Raw genomic sequence first — 26,691 nt, 5'->3', positions numbered from 1 at the left:
CACTGAAAGCATCACAGTACAAGGAGCACGTACAACAAATAACAAGGCTTCAGAATACACCTCACTCAAACTTAATGATAAAATTGAGAACTTGCACTTACACTAAATTAGAGACAAAAATACCAAAGCCAAGACGCAAAATTCCCAGGATGTGACGATCAAGAAGAAATACTGGTCCTTATTTTTACTTGCCTGCACTTTGTACTTAGACACAAGGAACACCCACCTCTTCTTACAACAACCGTGTCAAGAAAAACCATCAAGCAAACTTACCATTGTTTAAAAAGTGCACAAAAGAAGAAATACAAACAAGAACCATAATAAAACAAATGTGGACAAAAAGATACACGCTTCTGTCGGTAAATAAACAAAACAACCAAGAAGAAAACACTGGAAGAAGAATTAAAGAACTGAACCTAACCTAACCTAACCTAAACGAACCATACTTCACATCCCCACTACTGAACTGAACCTAACCAACCATACTATACCTAACCTAAACAAACCATACCTAACTTAATGTAACCCTAGCTAACCTAACCTACTCTAACTTAACCTAACCTAACCAAACATATTTTACACACTACAACCAAACCTAACCTGACCTAACCTACCCTAACTTAACCTAACCTTAACTTAACCAACCCTAATCTAATCTACTTTAACTTAATCTAATCTAACCAAAACAGAAAGGAAGCCAATGATTCTTCAAAAACCACTGACGGCATTACTATAAATATGCAACACTTCATACACAAGGGTTCACAACACCAGACATTGAGGTATGTCACGAAAATAGAAGAAAATTTGAAGTGAAACAGGAACAATACCAGTTAGAGAGGCCATTAATTAAGTTACCTGCTGGCTAGACCTCGAGGCCTCTCATTATTGACCTCTCATTATTCCTGTGTTGCCACCTCTCGGCCACTCTTGTCTTATACTGTGAGTGGTGAGTATGTGAGTGGTGTTGTCTGGAAGCATGGTGACTTGAGTGTGGTGGTGCGAGTGATGGTGATGTGTGGGTGTCTAGAGTGTGGTGGTGCGAGTGATGGTGATGTGTGGGTGTCTAGAGTGTGGTGGTGCGAGTGATGGTGTCTGGAGTGTGGTGATGTGTGGGTGTCTGTGTGGTGGTGCGAATGGTGTCTGGAGTGTGGTGATGTGTGGGTGACAAACTGCAGTGTGGCTGTGTTTGAGTCAGGTGAAAGGGTGACTGGAAGTAACTGGATGGTGGTACTGACAAGAGAAAAGTTAGTATTTATAATGTAGACCGGTGTAAATATGCATCTTAAAAGTTTGTGATGGCCTAACTTGTGAGTGAAAGATGTGAAATAGTTAAGTGGTGGGGTGTTTTGATGGTAATTACACACAACACAAATTAATTACCAAATAGCACGACTGTCTACTCAATTAATCAGGAACTCGATAATACTTTTTGTACTAAACGAAAGGATAAATCACCACTGCTTATTGTTTCTTAACGCTTCTGATTCATACACGAGAAACCAAAGACTTCAAAATAACAAATAATTAATTCCAAGATTACACAATTAGTCACTCACGTCATCAAAAACTCCTAAATCATCACCGCCAGAGAACATGTTGACCTCAGCTTGCCTCGATCAGCTGACCAATGTAAATAAACCTTCCCGCCAAAACAAATGAGCTGATCCAATGCGCACTTATCTTGCTTTTTGGGGCTTATTTTATTTTATTTTATTTTATTATTTTTGTGGTGTCCAGCTTGTCATTAGATGTGTTTGTGTTGCTTGTGTTCATTGTTTTTTTTTTGTTTTTTTATTATTTTTTGTTTTGTTTGCTTGATTTGTTTTGTTTACTTAGAGGTTGTGTATATTTTCGTGGGTGTTTTCTCGTGTGAGTGTTGATTTGCTATGTTCATCAGTTATTTTGTTTGTATCTTATGTATAATGTTGTTACTTGATATGCGTAGCTTAAATATATTCTTTGTAATGAGAAGTCTGAGGAAAAACATTACTCTCGTGTTTATGTAACTTTTGTCATGCATCTGTCAATAGCCAACAACTTAATAGCTATACTCTCTCTCTCTCTCTCTCTCTCTCTCTCTCTCTCTCTCTCTCTGTGGTGACCTTGAATTGCCGTGTTAAGTAGAGGCAAATGTCAACAGCGGCAAGGACCACAAATAAGTAATTAATATTACAGCAAGTCTCCACCTCTCTAATGCAAGTGTTAACCAGAATTCTCAATCTTTCACCACTATTCTTTCCACCTCCGTAATGCAAGAGCTAACCAGTATTCAGTCTTTCACTCCTTTCACTGGCACACTAATGAACTCTGTCTGCTTCTGTGTTTCCCCTGCTTGTGACTTGAACAATTTCAGGAGGGAGGCTGCAACACACTTCATAACTTGGATAAATCTTTTACCCCTTCTTCTTAAGCGGCCTGCACCTCAGTTGGCCTTTCTTAATATATGTTTGTTGCCCTTGACGAGAGCCACTTTTACATAGAAAAAAATAAATAAAATAAAAAATAAATAAATAAGTAAATAAATAAATATATATATATATATATATATATATATATATATATATATATATATATATATATATATATATATATATATATATATATATATATATATATAATGATGATGATAACCTAACATAATCCACCTAAAGATGCAAGTGAAGGATAAACAGGCTGACCTAACCAAACCACCTAAGCTAAGTGTGCAAGCAAAGGATGGACAACCTAACCTAACCTAACCCAACCTAACTTAGCCAAACAACAAAACATAACCTAACCTAACCTACCTAACCAAACCAAATTAAACTAATCATAACCTAACCCAACATAACTAAACTTAATCTAACCTAACCTATCCTAACTTAATGTAACCTAACCTAACCTAACTTAACACCAGACATCATCATCATCATCATCAGCAGCAGCAGCAGCAGCAGCAGCAGCATGTGCCATCAATAGGGACACAGATAGCTGAGAGTGCTATCATTGGCATGGGGGAGATAGGGAAGATAAGACAGCATCCTCACTACTTGTCTCATCTCGGCAGCACACACAGGTTGGCTTAGAACAACATAGAGATTTGCTCTTATGAGACTGAGCTGTATCAGAGAGAGAGAGAGAGAGAGAGAGAGAGAGAGAGAGAGAGAGAGATTTCCAGCCGCTTCCTCTTCATTACTGTACCACATCTGGACAAACTTCAGTGAATCATTTCATCTGACATTGTCCACTTTCCTCTCCGTGGTCACCTTCCACTGTTCATGAACATTCCAAGTTTGCAATAAAGTTAACAAAAATCATTTTAGACCATAAAATAGAGCAAACTGAATGAAATTTACTCAGTCTGAATGTAATATAAACTGGTACTTCTGTCTTACCAACAGTGACACAGACATAAACTGTAAGATACTCCTAGATAAGTTATACAGAATGTACTATTCCTGCTTTCCTAAAATAACCAAAACTATCACATCCAAAACAGTAAGTAAGCCTTGGCTGACACACCAGTTAATAAATCCAACAAAACATAAATATCAGCTATACAAACTATTCAAAATAGGATCAATTACACCAGACCACTGCAAACAGTATAGAAATTAACTAAGTAATTTCATAACCCAAACAAAATTTTAATATTATCTATAAAAATTTGCTCATTTCAGACTCAACACTAAAAGAGTTTGGGAATTAATAAAAAAAAATAGAAAATACTAAAATAAATCAGAATAGACGACACTCTCCTTAACACTCCTCAGGAAAATGAAGATGCCTGCAACATTTACTTTTCCAAAATTGCACCTGAACTCAGCAACCAACTTCCTAGATCTCAAAATTCACACACTTCCATCTCCAGGCTAACTTTCTCAGCTCTATGAATATTCCCTTAATTACAGGCAATGACACACTAAAAGCTGTAAAAGGCTTCAAAAATAAATAAAAAAAAGGCCATGTTGATGCAATACCTGTGAAAGTCATCAAAGAAAACAAAAATCTTATTGCAGAACCACTCAAAGATGAAATTTTCCCTAGTAAATTCAAGCTAGCAAAAATCATCTCTATTCATAAATCTGGAAGCAAAATTAATATTTTGAATTAACTTTTTTATCAGTGTTGTCTAAAATCTTTGAAATTATAATGAAAACCTTCCTGATGAGCTACCTTAGCAAAGTAAATACTTTGAGTAATAGGCAATTAAGTTTTGGCTGAAAACTAAATACTTTTCACACTATCAATTTGTTTGCTTCAGATCTATACACTGCTTTAAATAACCCTAAGTCTGTCATATCCATCTTCACTGATTTCAGCAAAGCCTTTGACACTGTTGACCCAAACATTCTCTCAGACAAATTACATCACTACGGCATTCACGACTGTGTACGCAAATGGTTCAAACTGTATTTAACCGGCCAATTCCAATTTATATCACACAATAACTCAGATTCTATCATCAAATTTGGCTATACATGCCTCAAGGAAGCATTTTAAGCCTAATTCTCTTTCTATGATATATAAATGCAATAAATATATATAAATGATATATAAATGCAATGCCTCTACTTCTGTAAACACAATACAGTTTGTTGATGGCGCCACCTTGTACACGACTGGTCATAATCCCAATGACTTCATCTACAGAGCAAACCAAGAATTATCTGCATTTTCTGAATGGTGTCTTTCACATCGTCTCACAATTAACACTGCTAAAACTTTTTATATGTTATTTACAAACACCACCACCACACACCAACCCACCATATTAAATAATGATAATTACTCAACATTTTAAGACAAAATTTCTCAGAATAATATTTGATAAAAATCTTACCTCTAAAGACCCACACATCAAACCTTTGTCTTAAATCATCTCAGTCAGTTGCTCTATCACTGACCATCAAAAATCTTGTACCAACAGAATATGAAAATTATACATTATACTCACATATTCCCTCAACTAACTTCCTGTGGTCCTGTCTGGTTCACTGCTTACCCATGCCATCTACTTAACTTCCTGTGGTCCTGTCTGGTTCACTGCTTACCCATGCCATCTACTTAACCTAAACATTCTCCTTAAAGAAAGAGTTACAATAATGACAAGTTGTGACTTCCTCCAACACACACCTCCCATCTTTAAGACCATGAATATCTTTCAGCTCCCTGACTTATCATTCAACCTTCTCCATTGCCTCCTACATGTTCAGACAGATCACTTTCAGCAGTACTCACAGTCTGCCTCACTCCACAACACCACACATGGCCAACACTCTCTCCGGATTCCTCAACACAGTCTAACACTCTGCCAACAATCTGTAGTGTTCAAAGGTCTTACAATATGGCATAATTTTCCTGAAATAAAGAACAATCAATAAGTTTAAATACCTTTAAGGGAAATTTAAAAGAGTGTTTATTATCATTCTACTGACACATCCTTAAATGTCTTGTAGCAATGCCTCCCTGCTTCACTTGTTTATTTATGTCAAGCTTTTATCATCCTTTATCATTTATCCGTCAATCACTGTATTGGTTTTCCATTCTTTCCAGTCTTTGCAAATTTCCTTTTTTTCATAAATATAAATATATTTTCTATTTTTAGTTCTTTAGTGCCAAAAAAAAAACTTTGCTTGCTAAGGGACAGTTTGTCTTTTTAAATGTATTCTAAAATGATAAAGTGTCTAAAGTGTTTAAGGAGAGAGAGAGAGAGAGAGAGAGAGAGAGAGAGAGAGAGAGAGAGAGAGAGAGAGAGAGAGAGAGAAGATTAAGCCTCTATAATCTTGTAGGTCTATTGAAATATAACAGTAATTATCTAAGTCTATATCATCTTGTAGGCCTATTAATATTGCCAAATCTTATAACAGTAATTCTCTGTGTTAACCTGACTCCCCCCCCCCCCTCTCTCTCTCTCTCTCTCTCTCTAGGTCTATATAATTTTGTAGGCCTAATAATACTGCCTAATCTTATAACAGTAACTATCTAAACCTAAATAATCTTTTAGGCTTAATAATATTGCCTAATCTTATAACTAATTTTCTATGTTAATCTGAGCCTATATAATCTTGTAGGTCTATTGAAATATAACCTGCCTATCATATAAAATTAATTATCTAAGCCTAAATAATCTTATAACTAATTCTCTATATTAATCTGAGCCTATATAATCTTGTAGGTCTATTGAAATATAACCTGCCTATCATATAAAATTAATTATCTAAGCCTAAATAATCTTATAACTAATTCTCTATATTAATCTGAGCCTATATAATCTCACAGGATGAGCGGAAAGGTGGATGAGGACCTGTATGTGGGTGTGGATGTGGGCAGTGGCAGCGTCCGGGCAGCCCTGGTGGATGGCAGGGGCCGGGCTATCCACACACACACCCACACCATCACTATTGCAAACCCACAGCAAGATTATTATGAACAGGACTCAGAGGAGATTTGGCAGGCCGTGTGTGTGTGTGTCAAGGTCTGTATGTGTGTGTCTGTGTGTGTTGAATATGTGCTATTTCTTAAGAACACAAGAACACAAGGGTGGGTGCAGGAAGCCACCAGCCCTACATGTGGCAGTCCCTGTATAAAACATGCCTATCTATTTCCTACCTTTTAAAATACCCTTGAAAACCCCATTAACCCATTAACCCCACTGCAGCCTGTTAAACTATCACTGGAACCATGAAAACACCCTTGAAAACCCCCAATGACTTCCACTGCAACCTGTTAGAAGTAGAGAGAAAATATGAGAAAACTTGAAAATAGAAAACTTGATTATATTCTAGTACTACTACTACTACTACTACTACTACTACTACTACTACTACTACTACTACTACTACTACTGCTACTACTACTACTACAGGCTGTGACAAAAGAGGTGGAAGACAAGAGTAAAATAAGAGGCATAGGGTTTGACGCCACTTGTTCCTTGGTTGTTGTGGCTCCTGACTTCACCCCAGTGTCTGTCAGCCCTTCTACAGGTATGTATTTACCTAGTTGTATTGTACAGGATCCGAGCTAAAGTTCATTTGTCCTGTCTCCATATCTGCAATTATCCAGTTTCTTTTTTGTTCACACTGACAGCTGTAACCACCTCCTTACCTAAACTTTTCCAGGGATCTAATGCTTCTTCATGTCACTGAGACTTACTCCTCTCTTACATCTTGTTCCCTCATTTACATTCATCTCCAAAACTTGTCTGTCTACCTTTTCCATACGGTTTATTAATTTGTATATTTTTATCACGTGTCCTGTTTCTCTTCTCTCTTCCAGTGTTGTTAATTTCTTTTCTTCCAGTCACTCTTCATAAGTCTTTTTCCTTCATTTCTGGCACTATCTTTGTTGCTTTCCTGTGCATTCTTTCCAGTTTCCTTATATTCTTCTTCCTGTGTGGAGACTGTACGACTGCAGCGCACTCCAACTTGGGGTGCATCATTGTTGTAATTAGTTTTTTTCATCATATCCATGTCTATGTAGGTGAAAGCCACTCTAATGTTACTTAATATCCTATATGTGGAGAAAAATCTCACTTATATACTTCTCTGGTGGCAGTGTGCCCTGGATAATCACACCAAAATCCTTTTCTTTATTACTTTTCAATATTTTCACCCACTTTATAGTTCCATGTAGGTCTCCTTGTACTTTTTTCCTATCCATCACATGACATTTCTTTGGATTAAATTCAAGTTTCCACTTCAGACTCCAAGCATAAATTTTATCCAAATCTTTCTGTAGCTCCTTACAGTTCTCCTGCCTCTTTTCAACTCTTAGCAACTTTGCATCAGCAAACATATTAATGTAGCTATTTATTCCTTCCTGCATATCATATATATATATATATATATATATATATATATATATATATATATATATATATATATATATATATATATATATATATATATATATATATATATATATATATATATATATATATATAAAACATAATTGGTGCTAATACAGATCCCTGTGGTACTCCACTTGTTACCTCACTCCAGCTTGAAGTATTATCTTTGATCATTGTCCTTGTTTGTCTGTCCTTCAAATAGTCTTGCATCCAACTTGATATTTTGCCTTTTAATCCTCCTACATTTTCCAGTTTCCACATTAGGCTCATGTGTGGTGCCTTGTCAAATGCCTTTTTTTTTATCCAGATATGCAGCATCCAGCCATCCATCTCTCTTGCACCACATCCATCATTCTTGTATAGAAGCCCAGCAGATTTGTAACACATGATCTTTTTTTTTGTCTAAATTATTGTGTGTGTGTTTACCTAGTTGTATTTGCCTAGTTGTGGTTTACGGGAGGGGAGTAATCTCAAAGTATCCCGTCTCTCTATCTATCCAGTTTGGTCTTAAAGGCATGGACAGTTACAGCACTGACAACGTCTTCACTGAGTTCATTCCATTTGTTCACACTTCTGTGAGGAAAACTATACTTCTTGATGTCTCTTCTACAGTTAACTTTCTTCAGCTTCTTACTGTGTCCCCTTGTACTCTGTGTGTCTAGTTATAAAACATTCTTTGTCCACATTTTCCATACCATTTATCATTCTATAGATGTTTATTAAATCCCCCCCTCTCTCTCTCTCTCTCCTATCTTCAAGGGTAGGAATTTCCAACATTCTTAATCTCTCTTCACAGGTCAACTTACTCGACTCTGGAACCATCTTAGTGACTGCTCTTTGTACTCTTTCCAATATTATAATATTCCTCTCTGTACGAGGAGACCACACCACACCACTGCCACATATTCCAATTGTGGTCTTATCGTGGAAATCAACAAGTTTTTTTATCATTCCTTCATCCAAATATGAGAATGCTTACTCTTTTTAACAGATTCATGGTCTCTCCAGTAATTTGATCAGTGTGTCTGTCCGGAGTCAAATTTTCAGTAACTCCCAAGTCCACTTCCTGTTTTGACTTCTTTAACTTGACACCTTCCATCTCATAATGATATTGTATTCTTTTCTTACTCTTACCAAACTCCATTACTTTACATTTATTTAAATTGAATTCCATTTGCCAAGATTTACTCCATCTATTTATCTTATTTAAATCATCTTGCAGTACCATACAGTCATTTACATTTTCTACCCTTCTCATCAGCCTAGCATCATCTGCAAATAAGATCATATAACTGTCTATTTCTTCATTTATGTTGTTCACACACATTACAAACATTATCAGTCCCAACACTGACCCCTGTGGGATGCCACTAGTTACTTTCAGCCAAGATGAATTCAGGTCTTGTATTACAGTTCTCATCTCTCTATCATCCAGACAATTCTCCATCCACTCCAGCAGTCTTCCTCCAGTTTTTCCATAAATTTTTTTATCTTCCTTGGCAATCTTCGGTGTGGTACTTTGTCAAACGGTTTCTTCAAGTCTAAGTAGACACCATCCACCCGTCCGTCTCTCTCCTGCACAATGTGAATTACTCTTGAACAAAAGGACAATAAGTTCATGGAGCAAGATCTTCCCCTCCTTAATCCAAATTGACAATTTACCAAAACTTTATCTCTTTCCAAGTGTTCCATCCATCTTTCCTTTATTGTTCTTTGACAAAGTTTTCCTACAACACTAGTCAAGGACACTGGTCTATAATTTAGTGGGTTTTCCTTATTTCCTCCTTTGAATATTGGTGTAATATTTGCTCTCTTCCAATCTTTTGGTACTCTTCCCTGTGATGGTGATGTCTACACCAAACTGTGAATTTTACCAGCCAGTTGTTCAGCACATTCCTTCAATATCCAGTTTGTTACTCCATCTGGACCAGTTGCTTTATTTACATCAAGTTGTTCCATCATCTTAAGTATTTCCTCATAACTGACTGGGACTGTACTTAGTCTATTCCTCACCAACTTATCCCTTCCAGCACCAAACTCCCCTTCCACAGTAAATACTCATCTCAAACTATTGTTCATAACCTCCGCCATGTCCTGTGCATCCTCATAGATTTTTCCCTCAACTTTCAGTCTTGATCCACCTTCTTTCTTCTTCATCTCCCCATTAATATGTCTACAGAACAGTTTGGGTTCATTTATACACTTATCTACTATATCTCTTTCATAATTTCTTCTCTCCATTCTTATTATCTCAATGTACTTGTTTCTAGCATCAATATATTCCTGCCATCTGCTCTCAGTTTTCCTCTTCTTCCATCTATTCCAAGCATTTGACTTACAATTTCTAGCCTCTTTGCATTTTGTACTGAACCATTCCTTACCCTTTCTACATCTCACTCCTCCTCTAGCTACAAATTTCTCCACAGCAGAATTGTACATCCTTATAAATTCATCCCATTTTCCCGAACATCTTCTGCGTCTTCAAAGTCTTTCCAGTCCACAGCAACAAAGTACTTCTTAATTCTGATATCTTGTTCAGGTCTTCTTGTAATGTTCCACAGTCCTCTGCACTCTCAACTTTCTTCAGCAACTTTGCATCATCCACAAAAAGGCTCATGTAGCTGTTCACACTCTCTGTCATATCATTTATATAGACTGCAAACATGATTGGTACAAGTACTGAGCCTTGGGGTACTCCACTTATGACTTCCCTCCATGATGATTTTTGATCTTTTACCACTGTTCTCATTTCTCTGTTTGTCAAAAAATTTTCCATCCATCTCAGCAGGGCCCCCTTAGCCCACCATTATGCTTCAACTTCCACAACAATTTTCTGTGTGGTACTTTATCAAGGGCCTTCTTCAGGTCTAAATAAACACAATCAGCCCATCCATCTCTTTCTTGCATTATATCCACCACTCTAGAATAAAACTCAGGAAGTTTGTAACACACGATCTCCCTCTCCTAAATCCAAATTGTTGCTTTATTATCACTTCATTTCCTTCTAGGTACTGCATCCTTTTATCCTTCACCAATCTTTCACACATTTTGCACACCATACTTGTCAGACACACAGGTCTATAGTTTAAGGGCTCCTCTTTACTACCACCTTTGTAGATTGGCACTATGTTGGCTCTCTTCCATTCAATTAGGACTCTGCTTTCAATTAGGGAGCTTTCAATAATATTATGTGTTACCCATGTCAACTGCTGATTGCACTCTTTTAGTATCCATCCTGACACTCCATCAGGTCCAGGGGCCTTCCTAACGTCTAGTCCCTCCATCTGTTTCTGGACATCTTCTTCAGTCACTTGGATTTCCCCCAGACCCATTTCTTCACTCATCTCACTCTGCCACACAAATGTTTTCTCTTTTGTGAATACTGATTGAAAACTCCTATTCATTATCTCTGCCAATTCAGCCGGATCCTCACACATTTGACCATTCACCTTCAATCTGCTTATTCCTTCTCTATTTTTAATTTTGCTGTTCACATATCTGAAGAATAGTTTTGGTTCCTCTTTGCATTTGTCCATAACATCTTTCTCATAATTTTTCCTTTCTTCTCTAATAACCCTTACATATTAATTTCTTGTAGTTGTGTACTTTTTTGCCATGGCTCCTGCGTTTTTTTCTTCCGCCATCTATTCCCTGCTGTTTCCCTCGCCTCCCTAGCTATTTCACATCTTCCATTATACCAGTCATTGTTATATCTTCTCTTTGTCTCTACTTTTGGTACATATCTTTTCACTCCCTCTTCATAAATATTTATGAAAGCTTCCCACTTCTTTTGCATTACTTGCTGTGTTAAGTGTACTCCAGTCTGCTTCACCAAAGTATCTCCTCATTTGTTCAAAATTTGACTCAATATAATTAAATCTTTCACTTTTATAATCTTCACATCTACTTTCCTCTCTTTTTCTTTAATACAAAACCTTATCCTGACATGGTCGCTTTTTCCTAGTGGACAACTATAGTTCATGTCTTCTATAATATCTGATTCTTTTAATAATACCAAATCAAGTCTTGATGGCTCCTCTCCTCCTCTGTATCTAGTGTTTTCCTCAACCCACTGTGTCATAATATTGTTCATTGCCAGTTTCAGAACCTTATCTCCCCATGAGTCTTCTCCTCCTCTTGTGTTCCCCTCCTTCCAATTTATCTCTTTACAATTAAAATCTCCCATTATAACAATTTTGTTTTGTTTAATTTTGTTTAGAAGGCATTCTTTTGTCTCACTCAGCAACTGTTCATGCTCTTGTCTATTCCAGGTCCTTGTTTTTGGTGGGACATACACCACTGTGACATATCATAATCCTCTTCTTCCATTTATTAGTTGTAAGTTTAGGCCTTCCACCAAGCCTTCTGCCTTTTCCACACTCTCCACCCTGATACCCTTTTTAACAAGCATCATCACTCCACCTCCTCCTTTTCCACATCTGTTTCTTATCCACATATTGTACTTTCCCCCTCCTAAATTTTGTATCTCTGAATCTCTTAGTTTAGTTTCTACCATTGCCATGATGTATGGCTCATTTGCTTTTTATAAATTGATTCACTTCATCCATCACTGAAACTAAACCATCCACATTAGTGTATGCCACTGTCCATGTCCCTCCCTCTCCTGCCGCTGTGCCTTCACACCCTTCACTTTTCACATGTACCACTTCCTCAACCTTAGGTCCATTACTCTCCAGAAAAAAAGTTCCTTTGCCTCTTGTGTTAACTGCTTGTTCCTTTCTTTTGCTTCACTTCTCAATTCATTAAGTGTGTGTGTGTGTGTGTGTGTGTGTGTGTGTGTGTGTGTGTGTGTGTGTGTGTGTGTGTGTGTGTGTGTGTGTGTGTGTGTGTGTGTGTGTGTGAGTGAGATGGGAGCACTGTATCAATTTATCTAATTGTATTATAATTTTTCTTTATTTTCTCAGTTATTTATATATTTACTTAGTTGGTTAAGTTGTTTGTTTACCTGTTCAGTTAATGAGTTAGATATTAGGTTAGGTTATGTTAGGTTAGTTATTTGGTTGCTTTATTGATTTTCTTTTTAGCATTTATCTATTTCTTATTCTCATTTTTTTATTTATTTACTTCTGTTCTTATCTTTAATTAATAGCATGTGTTTTCATTGAATAATTTTACCTCTCTCTCTCTCTCTCTCTCTCTCTCTCTCTCTCTCTCTCTCTCTCTCTCTCTCTCTCTCTCTCTCTCTCTCTCTCTCTCTCTCTCTCTCTCTCTCTCTCTCTCTCTCTCTCTCTCTCTCTCTCTCTCTCTCTCTCTCTCAGGGGAAGACCGTTTCAACATCATCATGTGGATGGATCACAGAGCAAGTGGAGAAGCAGATTTCATCAACTCCCATCCACACAAGTAATAATAATAATAATAATAATAATAATAATAATAATAATAATAATAACAACAGTAGTGATTATATTTATGCACCCACACCTGCTCTTCACTCATTCTTAATACATAACACACCTGCCATTCTTCCTGTCCCCTCACACAACTATGACTAACCTAACCAAACCTGATATAGCCTAACCTAACCTAATTTAACATAACACAACCTAACCTAATGTAACCCATCCTAACCTAATCTCTACAGGGTCCTCAGTTTTGTTGGCGGCAAAGTGTCTCCTGAGATGCAAACGCCCAAGTTATTGTGGCTTAAGAAACACATGACTTCCACCTGGGTCAAGGCAGGTCACTTCTTTGACCTCCCGGATTACCTGACCTTCAAAGCAACGGGCAGTACTTCAAGGTGGGTTTATTGACCTGGTTGTAATGTGTGGGTGGGAGGTGTGCTGGTGCTGTCTCATCTTCGTATCTCATGGTGTCTAACATTGCCTTAAAATCATGTATTGTCTCAGCACACACTGTTTTCTCATCCAGTCCTTTCCTTGCATCTACTACTGTGTGGGGAAAGCTGTTCATTTTCATATCCCTTCTGTAATTGTCTTTAATCTTCCTTCCATGTCGTCTTGTATCTCGTGTCCCACTCTGTTAGGTCTTCTCTGTCAACCACCTCCAGATTCTTCATGATTCTATAAATTGTCAAGTCTCCTCTTTCCCTTCTTTGTTCCTACGTTGTTAATTCCAGTCTTGATAGCCGCTCCTTATACAGAAATTTTGACAAGCTTGGACCCAATTTTGTCGCTGCTCTTTAAATCCTTCCAAGTTTCCTGGTGTTCCTTGGTGGCCACACTGCTGTTGCATATTCCAGTCTTGACCTTATCAGAGTGACCATCAGTTTCTTTACCATTTCTTCATCCATGTGGGTAAATGCCACTTTTATATTTTCAGTAGGTTGTAAGTCTCCAATAATTTCATTTTTGTGTTTCTCGGATGATGTCTGATTTTTTTTTTCTTTTTTGTGTGTGTGTGTGTATGTGTGTATTCTCAGCTTCTTCCCATGCCCTCTCAAATACCTAGCCTCTCTGTGTCCTTGCAATAGTACAGTTTATTTACCTAGTTGTATTGTAGAGGGGTATAAGCCAAAGTGTACACTGTTTGCTGCAACCACCTCTTCCTTCAAATTATTCCAGATTTCAATAATTCAATATGGGAAGCTGTTTTTCTTGATGTCACTCAAATATCCACTCTTCTTTATTTTCTTCCCATGCCCCCTTGTTCATGTGTTTGTGTGTGTGTGTGTATGTGTGTTTGCGTTTAATAGTAATAGTAGTAATAACCATAAAGAAAAAAATTTAAATCTCTCTCTCTCTCTCTCTCTCTCTCTCTCTCTCTCTCTCTCCTCTCTCTCTCTCTCTCTCTCTCTCTCTCTCTCTCTCTCTCTCTCTCTCTCTCTCTCCTCTCTCTCTCTCTCTCTCTCTCTCTCTCTCTCCTCTCTCTCTCTCTCTCTCTCTCTCTCTCTCTCTCTCTCTCTCTCTCTCTCTGCAGATCACTGTGCTCTCTGACCTGCAAGTGGACCTATCTCAGTGAGCAGGTTGGGACAGGGGATGAGAGCCAATCAGAAGGCTGGGATGAGGAATTCTTTCGCCTCATTGGCTTAGAAGACCTGGCAGAGGAAAACTGGGTCAGGATTGGTTAGTTTGAATTTTCTTTCTCTCTGATTGGTCAAGGTGGTTGTGAGGAGGGCTCTTATTGGGTGAAATTTTGCTTTTCTCTCTTTCTCTCTCTCTCTCTCTCTTCTTCCTGAAAGAGGGGCACTGGCCAAGGGCAACAAAAGAATGAAAAAAGGCCTACTGAGGTGCCAGTCCCCAAAGAAAGGTCAAAATTATCAGCTGAAACAGGAGGATAAGTGTTGCAGCCTCCCTCCTGGAAGAGTTCAAGTCACAGGCAGGGGGAGATACAGAAGCAGGCAGGGAGTTCAGGAGTGTGCCAGTGAAAGGAGTGAATGATTGAGAATATTGGTTAACTCCTGCATTAGAGAGGTGGACAGAATAGTGGTGAAAATAGAAAGTGTTGTGCAGCGAGGTGGCAGGAGGAGGGGAGGCATGCAACAAGCACAGAAGAACAGTTGGCATGAAGTTAGTGGTAGAAGGTAGCAAGAGATGCAACACTGCAGCGATGAGAGAGAGGCTGAAGACACTAAGTTAGAGGAGAGGAGTTGAGAGAGAGAGAGAGAGAGAGAGAGAGAGAGAGAGAGAGAGAGAGAGAGAGAGAGAGAGAGAGAGAGAGAGAGAGAGAGAGAGAGAGAGAGAGAGAGAGAGAGAGAGAGAGAGAGAGGCTGAAGACAGTCAGTTAGAGGAGAGAAGTTGATAAAGGGGAGAGAGAAGGAGAGGCTGAAGTCAGTTAGTTAGAGGAGTTGATAAGACAAAATGCTTCCTCCTCTTCCTCCTCCTCCTCCTCTTCACACAACACTAACCTAACCTTTCTTCCTCCACACACACACACACACACACACACACACACACACACACACACACACACACACACACACACACACACACACACACACACACACACAGGGCAGGAGGTGAGGGCCCCGGGGGAGAGGTGTGGAGGGCTGACACACACAGCCGCGCACATGATGGGGCTATGCACACACACCCCCGTGGCTGCCTCCTTTATAGACGCACACCGCCGGCTGTCTGGCCCTGGCGGCTGCTGGACTGACAGACGGGCAGGTACTGACTGGCAGACTGGGTGAGTGGTGGTGGTGGTGGTGGTGGTGATGTTATTTTTGGTGTTTATTTTTGTTGTTATATTTTTCTTTTTTTTTATTTTCTGTTCTTTTTTGTTTTCCTTATCATTATTATTTTTCTTTTCCTCTTTTCTCCTTCTTCATCTTCTCATTGTTGTTGTTGTTGTTGTTGTTATGTATTATTTTTATTTTTATTTTCCTCCACCTCTTCCTTTTTCATTACTTTTTCCTCCTCCTCCTCCTCCTCCTAATTTTTTCTTCTTCTTATTCTTTTGTTTTATTTATATTTCTTCCTCTTTTTTTTATTATTACTACTCTTTTCCTCCTTCCCACCTCTGCTACTACTACTACTACTACTACTACTACTACTACTACTACTACTACTACTACTACTACTACTACTACTACTACTACTACTGCTACAAACACAATCTTTCTCATTTCCATCTTAACACACACACACAAACACACCCTTCCTCCTCCTCCTCCTCCTCCTCCTCCTCCTCCTCCTCCTCCTCCTCCTCCTCCTCCTCCTCCTCCTCCACAACACTAACCTAACACACACAGGCCTAATCTGCGGCACATCCACCTGTCACATGGCACTCAGCCCAGGCCCTATAGAGGTACCGGGTGTGTGGGGGCCTTATGGGGGGGCGGTGCTCCCTTCCACGTACCTGGCAGAGGGGGGCATATCCGCCTCGGGAGCACTGGTGGATCATATCATTAGAGGGCATCCCTGTGGTGGTGGTGGTGGCGGCAGTGATGGGTGAGTAGAGAGAGAGAGAGAGAGAGAGAGAGAGAGAGAGAGAGAGAGAGAGAGAGAGAGAGAGAGAGAGAGAGAGAGAGAGAGAGTTTCCAAGGCCACAGAGATGACTAGCCAGGTTCTCAAGAATTTTTCATGTTAATAATGTGAAAATCTTATTAATCTGTCACTAGAACCATAAAAACACCCTTAAAAACTTGTGTGTAGTTTCAACTAGAGCCTTTGGAAAATGGTGGAGGTGTGGTGCTGAAGTGCTGCAGAGAGAGAGAGAGAGAGAGAGAGAGAGAGAGAGAGAATTTTTTCCTGTTTTCCACCTCTCATCTTTATCTCCTTTTCTTCTTCCTTTATCATTTCCTCTTCATTAATTCCTTCTCCTCCTGCTCCTTTCTTCTCATTAATTTTTCTCTTTTTCTTTCTTCTGCTTCTCATTTTCTTCCTCTCCTAATGCATTCCTCTTCCTCCTCCTCATCCTCTCTCCTGGTTTCTTTTTCCTTCCCTTCTCTCACACTGTTCTTTTTCCTCCTCCTCCTCCTCCCTATCACAATTCTCATTTCCTTCCTTCCTTCCTTCTTTCCTTCCTTTCCCTCCTCTTCCTTCACTATAACTTCTCATTTCCTCCTCCTCCTCTTCCTCCTCCTCCTCCTCCTCCTCCTCCTCCTCCTCCTCCTCCTTCTCCTCCTTCTCCTCCTCCTCTCATTTATTCCTCTTTTATTTCCCTTATCCTGCCTTCCTCTTCCTCTCCCTCTTGTTCTTTCCTCCTCCTCCTCCCTCTTTTTGCTTCCTTCTTCTTCTCTCATTTATTCCTCTTATTTCCCTTTTCCTTTCTTCCTTCGTTCTCCTCCTCTTTCTCTTGTTCCTTCCTTCCTCCTCCTCTTTCTCTTCTCCCTCCTCCTCTCACTCTTTCCTTTTTTGCTTCCTTCCTCCTCTTCTCATTTATTCTTCTTTTATTTCCATTTTCCTGCCCTCCTCCTGTTTCCTCTTATTTCGCCTCCTCCTCCTCCTCTTCCTCCTCTTTCCCCATAGCAACATCTACAAGAGACTGGAGGAGTGTTTAGAGGAGGAGGCCAGGAGGGAGAAGCTGTCCTCTCCCTCTCTACTCACTCGCCACCTCCATGTGTACCCAGACTTCCATGGCAACAGAAGCCCCCTAGCAGACTCCCACATGACAGGAATGGTACGTATGCGGGTCTGTGTACATGTGTGTGTTTGTGTGTGTGTTCGCCTAGTTGTATTTACTTAGTTGTACAGCGCAGAAGGCAAAGGTCATTTTCTCCTATTGCCATAACCATATTTGTCCAGCTTCTCTTTAAACACATGTACAGTGTTTGCCACAACCACCTCTTCCTTCAGATCATTCCAGAGTTCAACAGTTCAATACGGGAAGCTGTATTTCTTGGTGTTGCTCGGACATCAACTCTTCTTTATTTTCTTCTCATGTCCCCTCGTCTGCCTCTCTCCCTCTTCCGTCTGTGGCACCAAGTCATTTCTGCTTATTTTTTTTATATTGTTTACTAATTTGTACATTGTTATCAGGTCTGCTCTTTCTCTTCTCTTTTGTAGTGTTGGTAATCCCATCTCTTCAAGTCTTTCTTCGTAGCTTTAGTCTTTCAATTCTGGCACCGTGTTTGTTGCTATCCTCTGTATTCCTTCCAGTTTCTGTATCTCTTTTTCTATGTGGAGCCCAAACTATTGCAGCGTATCCCAGTTTAGGTTATATCATGCTTGTTATAATTTTCTTCATCATTTCTTTATCTAAATAGTTAAATGCCACATTAATGTTTGTTAACAAGGTGTATGTAGGGCTGAATATCCCGTTCATGTGCCTTTCAAGTGATAATGTGTCCTGAATCATTACTCCCAAGTCTTTTTCTTCATTACTTTTCATTATTATTTTTCCTCCCATTTTGTACTTCCATGAGTCTCTTTTTACCTTTTCCTGTCTTCATCACGTGGCATTGTTCTGGGATTAAATTATAGTTTTCATCTTTGGCTCCATGCATGTATCTTGTCAATATCCTTTTGTAAGTCATTGCAGTCATTTTTCATCCTTTATTATTTTCATTATTTTTACATCATCAGCAAAAAGTTTTACATAACTATTTAGATCCTGTGTCATATCATTTACATATATTTAAAACATGATAGGTGCCAGCACAGATCCTTGTGGTACCCGGTACCACTTGTCACTCTGCGCCGACCTACATTAGTGTGTCTGATTACTGTTCTCATTTCTATCCCTTGTAAATAATCCTCCATCTCAATGTTGCTCTCTTCAGTCCTCCTCCATTCTCTAGCTTCCACACAAGACTTTTATGGGGAACTTTATTGAATGCTTTTTTTGAGATTCAGGTATATCACATTAACCCATCTGTCCCTCTCTTGCACTCCATCTATTACTCTCATGTAGAAGCTCAGTAGATTTGTGACACTGGATTTCCCTTTCCTGAATCCAAATTGGTTTTCTGTAATTATCTTTTCAACTTCTAGATATTCCACCCATCTGTCTGTATCTAACATTGGTGTCCACCACTGCTTCTGGGAGAGAGAGCATCTTGCCCACCCTTACCACCACCTTCTAGATTGACTGGATACTTGCCGCCTCTGTGGAGATGCTTACCACTGCTGGATCAGATGAGGAACTTGGTGTGGTGGTGGCTGTTCTGGATGGTAGTAACTTGATATTGTTGGTAGCATGGAGGTCGTGGGTAGTGGTTTGATATTGTTAATGTGTGCAAATAAAAGACACGATTTATTCGAGTTGTTGATTTAATAATGGATTGAATGTACACACGTGACATGAGACACAACTGATTACAGACGTGATGAGTGAATGTGTTCTCTCTCTGAACTCATATGAACTGGACTGCTCATGAACTGACAATGAACTGAACAGACTGATGTGAACTGACTCTCTCGACAGACTGAATTAGGATGACTTTCTCAGAAGACTGACGCTAGCTACACAGACGGGCTCTATTTACGTGAGCAAAAGTGGATCGAGATACAACTTCTGGGGTGAAGAAATGAAAAGTGAGATGCTTGGAAATGGGGTGAATTGACCAATGACAGCGGTTGTTAATTTGGCCAATGACCAGGGAGGGGTGTTTTCCCTAAGGACTGGCAAGAATGTAGGGAAAGGTGTGATATTCCCTTGAGAGGGAGAGACAAAGGTCAAAGGTTTAAAAATAGAACAGACTGGCTGGCCATGTGGACACACATGGGATGAAATATATGAACACACCACATGTGGAATGGATATATGAAATGATGAATATATGTATATAATGGTAATTGTTATGAATGATACATGTCTTTAATTACTATTTCACAAAGCTTGCTTACAATACTTGTTAGTGACACTGGGCTGTAATTTAATGGTTCCATTTTATTTCCCCTTTGTATATTGGCACCATGTTAGCTCTTTTCCATTCCCTTGGTACTTTTCTTTCTCTCAACAAGCTGTTAATTATATCCCACATGGGTTCCTCCACCTGTTCTCAGCATTCTTTATATATCCATCCATTTACTTGATCTGGTCCCGTGGCTTTTCTAACGTCCAGCTCTTCAGCAGTTTCTTGATTTCTTTTCTCTTTACTTGTATCTCCTGTAATCCCTCATTCTGTGATAACACTTTCGGTGCCACAAAGTCGGTTTCCTTTGTAAACACAGGTTGAAAACTTTCATTCATTAGTTAACTCATCTCAGTAATTTCATAAATTCTTCCTTCTCTTTTTAACTTGTTTATGTCATCCCTGTATTTCGTTTTCCCGTTTACATATCTGTAGAAGGGTTTGGGCTCGCGTCACTTTCAGTTTCTTCTTCTCTTCTTATTATACCATGTTCATTCCTTGCCTTTCTGTATTCTTCTCCAGCATTTCTGTTCAGTTGTCTCATCATTTTCCTCCATGCCATGTCTTTTTTTCTGTTTTGCTTCTACACACCTGGCATTGTACCATTCATGCTTCCCAGTTTTCACTTTATAACTTGGCACAAACTGTTGCACCTTCTCTCTATACTTGCTCAAAAATGTCTCATATTTACCTTGCACTACTTTACCTTCAAATAGCTCTTTCCAGCTAATTTTTCCATAAAATTTATTAAGTTCTGCAAGGTTTGCCTTAGCATAGTTCTGTCTGTCTCCCATTTCTATATTGCTCTTTCCTGTGCAACACTGTTTCCTCCTGTGGTACTGTTCTCATTATCACATGATTGCTTCTCCCCATTGGACTCAGACAATGTGTACTTGGTCTTCTTTCTGGGGTTTCTGTAAACACTTGAGTCTAACTGTTATGGTTCTTCTCTGCATCTTAATTTTAGGCTCATTCACCCACTGTCTCATTGTACTCATCATCATAGTTTGCATAAGTTCTTTGCTTTATGACTCATCATTTTTCACTTCATCTCCTCCCAGTTAATTCCTTTAATGTTGAAGTTGCCTACCAAGAGCACTTTGTTACTTTTCATTATCATTTCCTCTACACTATTTTTTTTTTTTTATTTCTAGTTGCATACTTTTAAATTTATTGGTCTCCCAAGCATTAGTTTTTGGTGGTATTTGTCCTTTTTTCACTTCCTTTGACCTTAATCACAACACTCAAAGTTTCTGCCATTCCATCACCATATTCCACTTCCTCAACAACAATATCTTTTACCAATGTCATCACTCTTCCTCCTCTCCGTTTCTGCCTCTCCTCCATGTGCTACAAGTATATCCTTCCTTTGCAAATCCCAGCTTTATTTCCTCTTTTAGTTTGGTTTCTGTTAAATGTACCACATCTAGTTTATTGTTTTTTTAAGTAGTCTTTAAGTTCCAATATGCTCAACACCAAGCCATCGACATTACTATAGATAATCTTTAAACTTCTGCTTGGTGTCTTGTGTGGCATCTTTGTGCCACCATTTCCTCACTTTCTTGTCCACAATTTTCCAGGTGTGTGTGTGTGTGTGTGTGTGTGTGTGTGTGTGTGTGTGTGTGTGTGTGTGTGTGTGTGTGTGTGTGTGTGTGTGTGTGTGTGTGTGTGAGGTTAGGTTAGCTTTTTTTTTTTTTTTTTTTTTTTTTTTTCTGTGGGAGATTTTTATTATTTCTATTTTAATCTAATTTTATTGTTTTTTTTTGGTATGGAAGAAAAATATTGAATGTATTTTTGCATGTTTGTATTAAAGATGTGTGTGTGTGTGTGTGTGTGTGTGTGTGTGTTAAAGCAGTCTTTTTATTGACATCAAATTTTAAGAGCATTTATCATCACTATTATTTAAGTGAAATATGGGTGAAGGAGTGTATTCCTTTACAAATGACTAAGATAGTTTTCCTTCAGCAGTAAGTGTTGATTGCATTCCTTTACAAATGACTAAGATCGGTTTCCTTCTCCCCCCTGTGAGTGTTGAGTGCATTCCTTTACAAATGACTAAGATTGGTTTCCTTTCCCCCCGTGAGTGTTGAGTGCATTCCTTTACAAATGACTAAGATCGGTTTCCTTCCTCCCCCCCGTGAGTGTTAAGAGTGCATTCCTCTACAAATGACTAAGATAGGTTTCCTTTTCCCCCCCGTGAGTGTTGAGAGTGCATTCCTTTACAAATGAGTTTTCAGCAGTTAATAGTGCATACCTTTACAGATGACTAAAATTGTTTTCCTTCAGCAGCGAGTGTTAAGAGTGCATTCCTCTACAAATGACTAATATTGTTTTCCTTCAGCAGTGAATGTTAAGAATGCTTGGCTTTGCAGGTGTGTGGGCTGAATCTGGACCTGAGTGAGCGGAGCCTGGCCCTCACCTACCTGGCCACCCTGCAGGCTCTGGCCGTGAGTGTGTGTGTGTGTGTGTGTGTGTTCATAATGTACAGAAACATACACACAGCCTTAGGACATTCGTGTGTGTGTGTGTGTGTGTTCATAATGCATATAAACATGCACACAGCCTTAGGATAGCCTTGTGTGTGTGTGTGTGTGTGTGTGTAGTGACACTGTCATGTGCACCTTAGTTTCATGTTCTTCACTTTCAAATGTACACACAAAAAAGCTGCACTGGGCCGAGACAGGCAGCAGGCCGGGTGGTTAACGTGTGGATGTGTGGTGCCTCTGCCTCACGGGGCCCAGCAGACACGCGTGGCAGGCCTGGTGAGTGGTGTGGTGCTGACTGGCAGCAGCGCGAGTTCACCACTGCCCAAGTGGGTCACACGAACCACTCATTCGTGTGTGTTGAAACATCATTTGTTTACCCAGACACGACAGCACTGTTGCTTTAACACAGGTCTTCAACAACACCCTTGCCTGTGGGATGCTACAAAGAATGTGGAAAAAGACCGTGACTTTTGTAGTCACTCTTTGCCACATACTCCTCTTTCTTGTCGTGTGTATTTGCGCAGATCGCTGTAATAACACACCGCGACTTTCTTGCGTGTCCGCCGATCCGTGGTGTGCAGACCTGCACTGCGCCTCTCACTCCCGCCCAAGGATTCTACAATATACGCTTTCTTTTTTAATTCCTATACGTTCCTTGCTCCCTCCTTAGTCTCTTTCAGCCTGCCAGGCGCTCACTACCCAACCAACGTTGTCTGGGCAGCGGCATGAACACTCACGACAGGCTTGGGACAAGTAGTGAACGTAACTAACATCCATCTGTGTGTGTGTGTGTGTGTGTGTGTCTGTGTGTAGCTAACTATACATTGCTTCATTAGCGAGGGCCGCTCACTTGATTCCTGCAGGCACGGCTTGACCAAACACAAGCAGGGCTGCCAACACGAGTAGCCAACCAGTAGTCAGTGGCTCCGTCCTTGGTGCCAGTGTGCTCAGTGCCCAGTGTGACGATGCTTTGTTGAGCGTGTACACACCCACCCACGAGACAGGTGTGAGTTTGTGTGTGATTCACCTACGGTCGTCTGCTGGTCACCCAGCCTGCCGTCACCCTACGGAAAGAGCTCCGAGCTCATAGTGTGTGTGTGTGTGTGTGTGTGTGTAGTGCTATCCTGCCATGTGCATCATAGTTTCATGTGTAATCTTATATTTCTATGTACACACAGCGTCAGAACAGCCTTGTGTGTACCTTCTTGCATACACATAAATAAATCAAGCATTCCTGTGTGTACTAACTGCATGTCTCGTGTGTGTGTGTGTGTGTGCGTGTGCGCGCGGCAGTACGGCACGCGGCAGATAATGGCGCACATGACGCGGGCGGGCCACGCGCTCACCAGTGTGCTGATGTGCGGCGGCCTGTGTGCGTCTGACCTCTACGTGCAGACACACGCCGATGCGCTAGGTACGTGTGTTGCATGCGCTTGTTGCTAAAGCCACCTACCTACTTTTTTTTTTCATTTGTATATTTATATTTTTTCAGATTTTTTAATATTTTTATTGATTTTTTTTTTAATTATTTGTATTTGTTGTTATTTGGAATTTATTTTTTATTTGAAATTCAGATCTTTTTATTATTTGGAATTTTAATTTATTTATCTTTATTTCTATCAAGAATTCTGATTTTTTTTTATTTCGATTTAGATTTTTATCAGGAATTTTTCATTTATTTTTTTATTTTGATTATCTGGAATTTCGATTTTTTTTACTGCAGTTGATTTTTATTATTTGGATTTTTTTAAATTATTATTTGCAGTTTTGATTTTTTATTGTTTATAATTTATACTTTGTTTTTTTTATTATTTCATTTTTTTATTTGTTTATGTGAAATTTTGACTTATTTTGATATTTTATTTTTGGTTTGTTAAGATTTTTTTTCAGGAATTTTAGTTTTTTCTTAATATTTGTTTTCTTTTCCCTTCTCTCCTCTTTTCAATCTTTTTTATCTTTCCTTTCTTCAATTTCCTCCTCCTCCTCCTCTTTCTTTTCCCCAATTTCTCCTCCCAACCCTTCTTTTTCTCTCTTCCTTCTACTCCTCTTCTTGTTATCCTCCTCCTCCTCCTCCTCCTCCTCCTCCTCCTCCTCCTCCTCCTCCTCCTCCTCCTCCTCCTCCTCCTCCTCCTCAACTACCATCCCCTTACCTTCCCTCTCTCCTCTCCTCCCCCTCCCCCCACTCCTGGCCCAGGGATGGAGGTGTTAACGCCCCAGCAGCAGCCTTCCGTGCTCTTGGGGGCGGCAATGCTGGGGGCCGCCGCGTCAGGTCGCCACGCCAGCCTGGAGGCGGCGGCGCGAGCTATGGGGGGCCCCGTCAGGAGGTGGCCGCCCCGTCCTGAGGTGAAGGCGTGAGTATTAGAGGGGGGAGGAGAAGGAGGAGGAGGAGGAGAGAAGGCTTTGGAAAGGAGGAGGAGGAAGAAGAGAAGAGAGAAGAATAAGGAGGAGAAGGATTTGGAGAAGAAGAGTAGGGAATTAAAGACTTTAGAGAGGAGGAGGAGGAAGAGGAAAAGAGAAGAATAAGGAGAAGGAGGAAGATTTGGAGAAGAGGAGTAGGAGGAGATAAGGATAAGGAAGAAGTGGAGGATTTGGAGAAGAGGAAGAGGAGGACTTAGAAAGGAGTAGGAGAGAAATAAGAAGGAAGAGAAGGAGGAGAAGAGAGAAGAATAAGGAAGAGGAAAAAGAAGAGAAGAATAAGGAGGAGGAGGAAGAAAAGATCTATATTATTACTATTACGATTAGAGTTCTTAGATTATTACTTATCTACTCTCTCTCTCTCTCTCTCTCTCTCTCTCTCTCTCTCTCTCTCTCTCTCTCTCTCTCTCTCTCTCTCTCTCTCTCTCTCTCTCTCTCTCTCTCTCTCTCTCTCTCTCAGCTTCCATGACAAGAAGTACCAGGTTTTCTTGGAGATGCAGCAACACCAGAAGAGATGCAGAGAAGCAATGAAGGCTCCGCTAAATTGAGCAAGAAAACGCTAACATCACATCGACATTTTTAACTTGAATTCTGAACCAGTTATCTCTTATATTGCTGGTACGTAAGCTTTTCTCACTAATCATTATCAGTTTTCCATAATTTTGTATTGTCTTCAGAACTAAACTTGTTATGAATTAAGGCCTGATATTTAAACCTATTTGAATTATGAAGTATCTTTCGTATGCTGTTGCTACGTAATCTTTCCTCAGATCACAGTATCAATATTTCTTTAAGCTCGTATTATCTTCACTGTTATATTGTAAGAGAAACCACTGATATCGATACTTGATTTTTGAAACTGGTGTGAATTCTGAACCCACTGTTTCTTGTACTGTTGGCATGCAATCTGTTCTCACTAACCATATCAGTTCTCTATAACTTCGTATTATCCCCACCACTAAGCTCGTTACAATGATATTATTTATATTTTATTTTTCGTATAGTTTTTTTTTTTTTCTTTCTATAGCATCACGAAGTACGTACACATAGAAGTCACAATGGCGCGTAGTTCTCTTAAAAGCAAATTAGGGCCGTGTATTGTCTAAACACACTTCCGCTTTGGCTTAAAGAATCGCTTAAGTTACAAGTATATGAATTTGTATTGTCTCCAGAATAAGGACATGTATTAATTGTTATACTGTTAACTCTTACGTTGCATTCCTTAGATAATCATTCCTATTAAAAGTTTATAAAGTTGAATTGTTTATATAAATGCAATGCCGTGATGGAGAAGTGACGTGCAGAGATTTGTTTGGCTGGCTTGCGCAAACCTCTCTGTAAATACTGAAAGTAGAATACTGAAATGTGTGTTTTATAACTCGCCTTTGGCCTCTCAAAACAGTGTGAACTTTGAAATTAAAATATTAAAAGTGTGTTTTATAACGTTCATCTCTGGCCTCTCAAAATACTGTAAATATTGAAATTAGAATATTGAAAAAGCAGTATAAATATTGAAATTTAAATATTACAATGTATATGTTTTACAACGCCTCTCAAAACACTGTAAATATTGGAATTAGAATATTAAAAAACACTGTGTAAGTACTGAAAGTAAAATACTGAAATGTGTTTTATAACGTTCACCTCTGGCCTCAAGGAAAAAAAAATAAATATTGAAAGTAAAATACTGAAATTAATTTTTTCACAACATTCACCTCTCAAAACACACTGTGAATATT

General features: G+C 39.3%; 2 protein-coding genes across 7 annotated transcripts in view; one reads left to right on the top strand and one right to left on the bottom strand.

Moving 5' to 3' along the window:
* Positions 1–1,710, bottom strand: part of LOC135096071 (uncharacterized) — a 12,928-nt gene extending 11,218 nt beyond the window's left edge. The window contains exon 1 of one of the 3 annotated variants that reach the window (XM_063997303.1): positions 1,560–1,710. In XM_063997303.1, the coding sequence (XP_063853373.1) occupies positions 1,560–1,598 (39 nt within the window). In that variant the 5' untranslated portion in view covers positions 1,599–1,710. Of the gene's footprint in view, positions 1–858; positions 1,485–1,559 lie in introns of those variants that run through there. The other 2 variants (XM_063997305.1, XM_063997304.1) reach the window with 2 other exon arrangements.
* A 36-nt stretch (positions 1,711–1,746) lies between these two features.
* LOC135096072 (FGGY carbohydrate kinase domain-containing protein-like) lies at positions 1,747–26,642 on the top strand. Of its 4 annotated transcripts, none has more exons than XR_010264577.1 (13): positions 1,747–1,872; positions 6,265–6,460; positions 6,851–6,968; positions 13,114–13,195; positions 13,437–13,592; positions 14,732–14,877; positions 15,763–15,940; positions 16,506–16,704; positions 17,725–17,875; positions 22,424–22,498; positions 23,831–23,951; positions 24,732–24,888; positions 25,413–26,642. XR_010264577.1 is itself a non-coding variant. In XM_063997306.1 (13 exons), the coding sequence occupies exons 8-13, from the start codon at positions 16,535–16,537 to the stop codon at positions 25,498–25,500; spliced, it is 762 nt and encodes a 253-aa protein (XP_063853376.1). In that variant the 5' UTR covers positions 3,028–3,058; positions 6,265–6,460; positions 6,851–6,968; positions 13,114–13,195; positions 13,437–13,592; positions 14,732–14,877; positions 15,763–15,940; positions 16,506–16,534; the 3' UTR covers positions 25,501–26,642. The 4 variants fall into 4 exon arrangements, 1 of the variants encoding a protein (XP_063853376.1); XR_010264574.1 differs by lacking the exon at positions 1,747–1,872 and adding an exon at positions 2,013–2,162; XR_010264575.1 differs by lacking the exon at positions 1,747–1,872 and adding an exon at positions 2,060–2,198.
* The last annotated feature ends 49 nt before the right edge of the window (positions 26,643–26,691 follow it).

The sequence above is a fragment of the Scylla paramamosain genome, unplaced genomic scaffold (assembly GCF_035594125.1).
Source record: "Scylla paramamosain isolate STU-SP2022 unplaced genomic scaffold, ASM3559412v1 Contig2, whole genome shotgun sequence".
Taxonomy (NCBI): Eukaryota; Metazoa; Arthropoda; class Malacostraca; order Decapoda; family Portunidae; genus Scylla; species Scylla paramamosain.
Note: the sequence above shows the minus strand (reverse complement) of the source record. Positions and strands in the feature narration are given on the sequence as shown.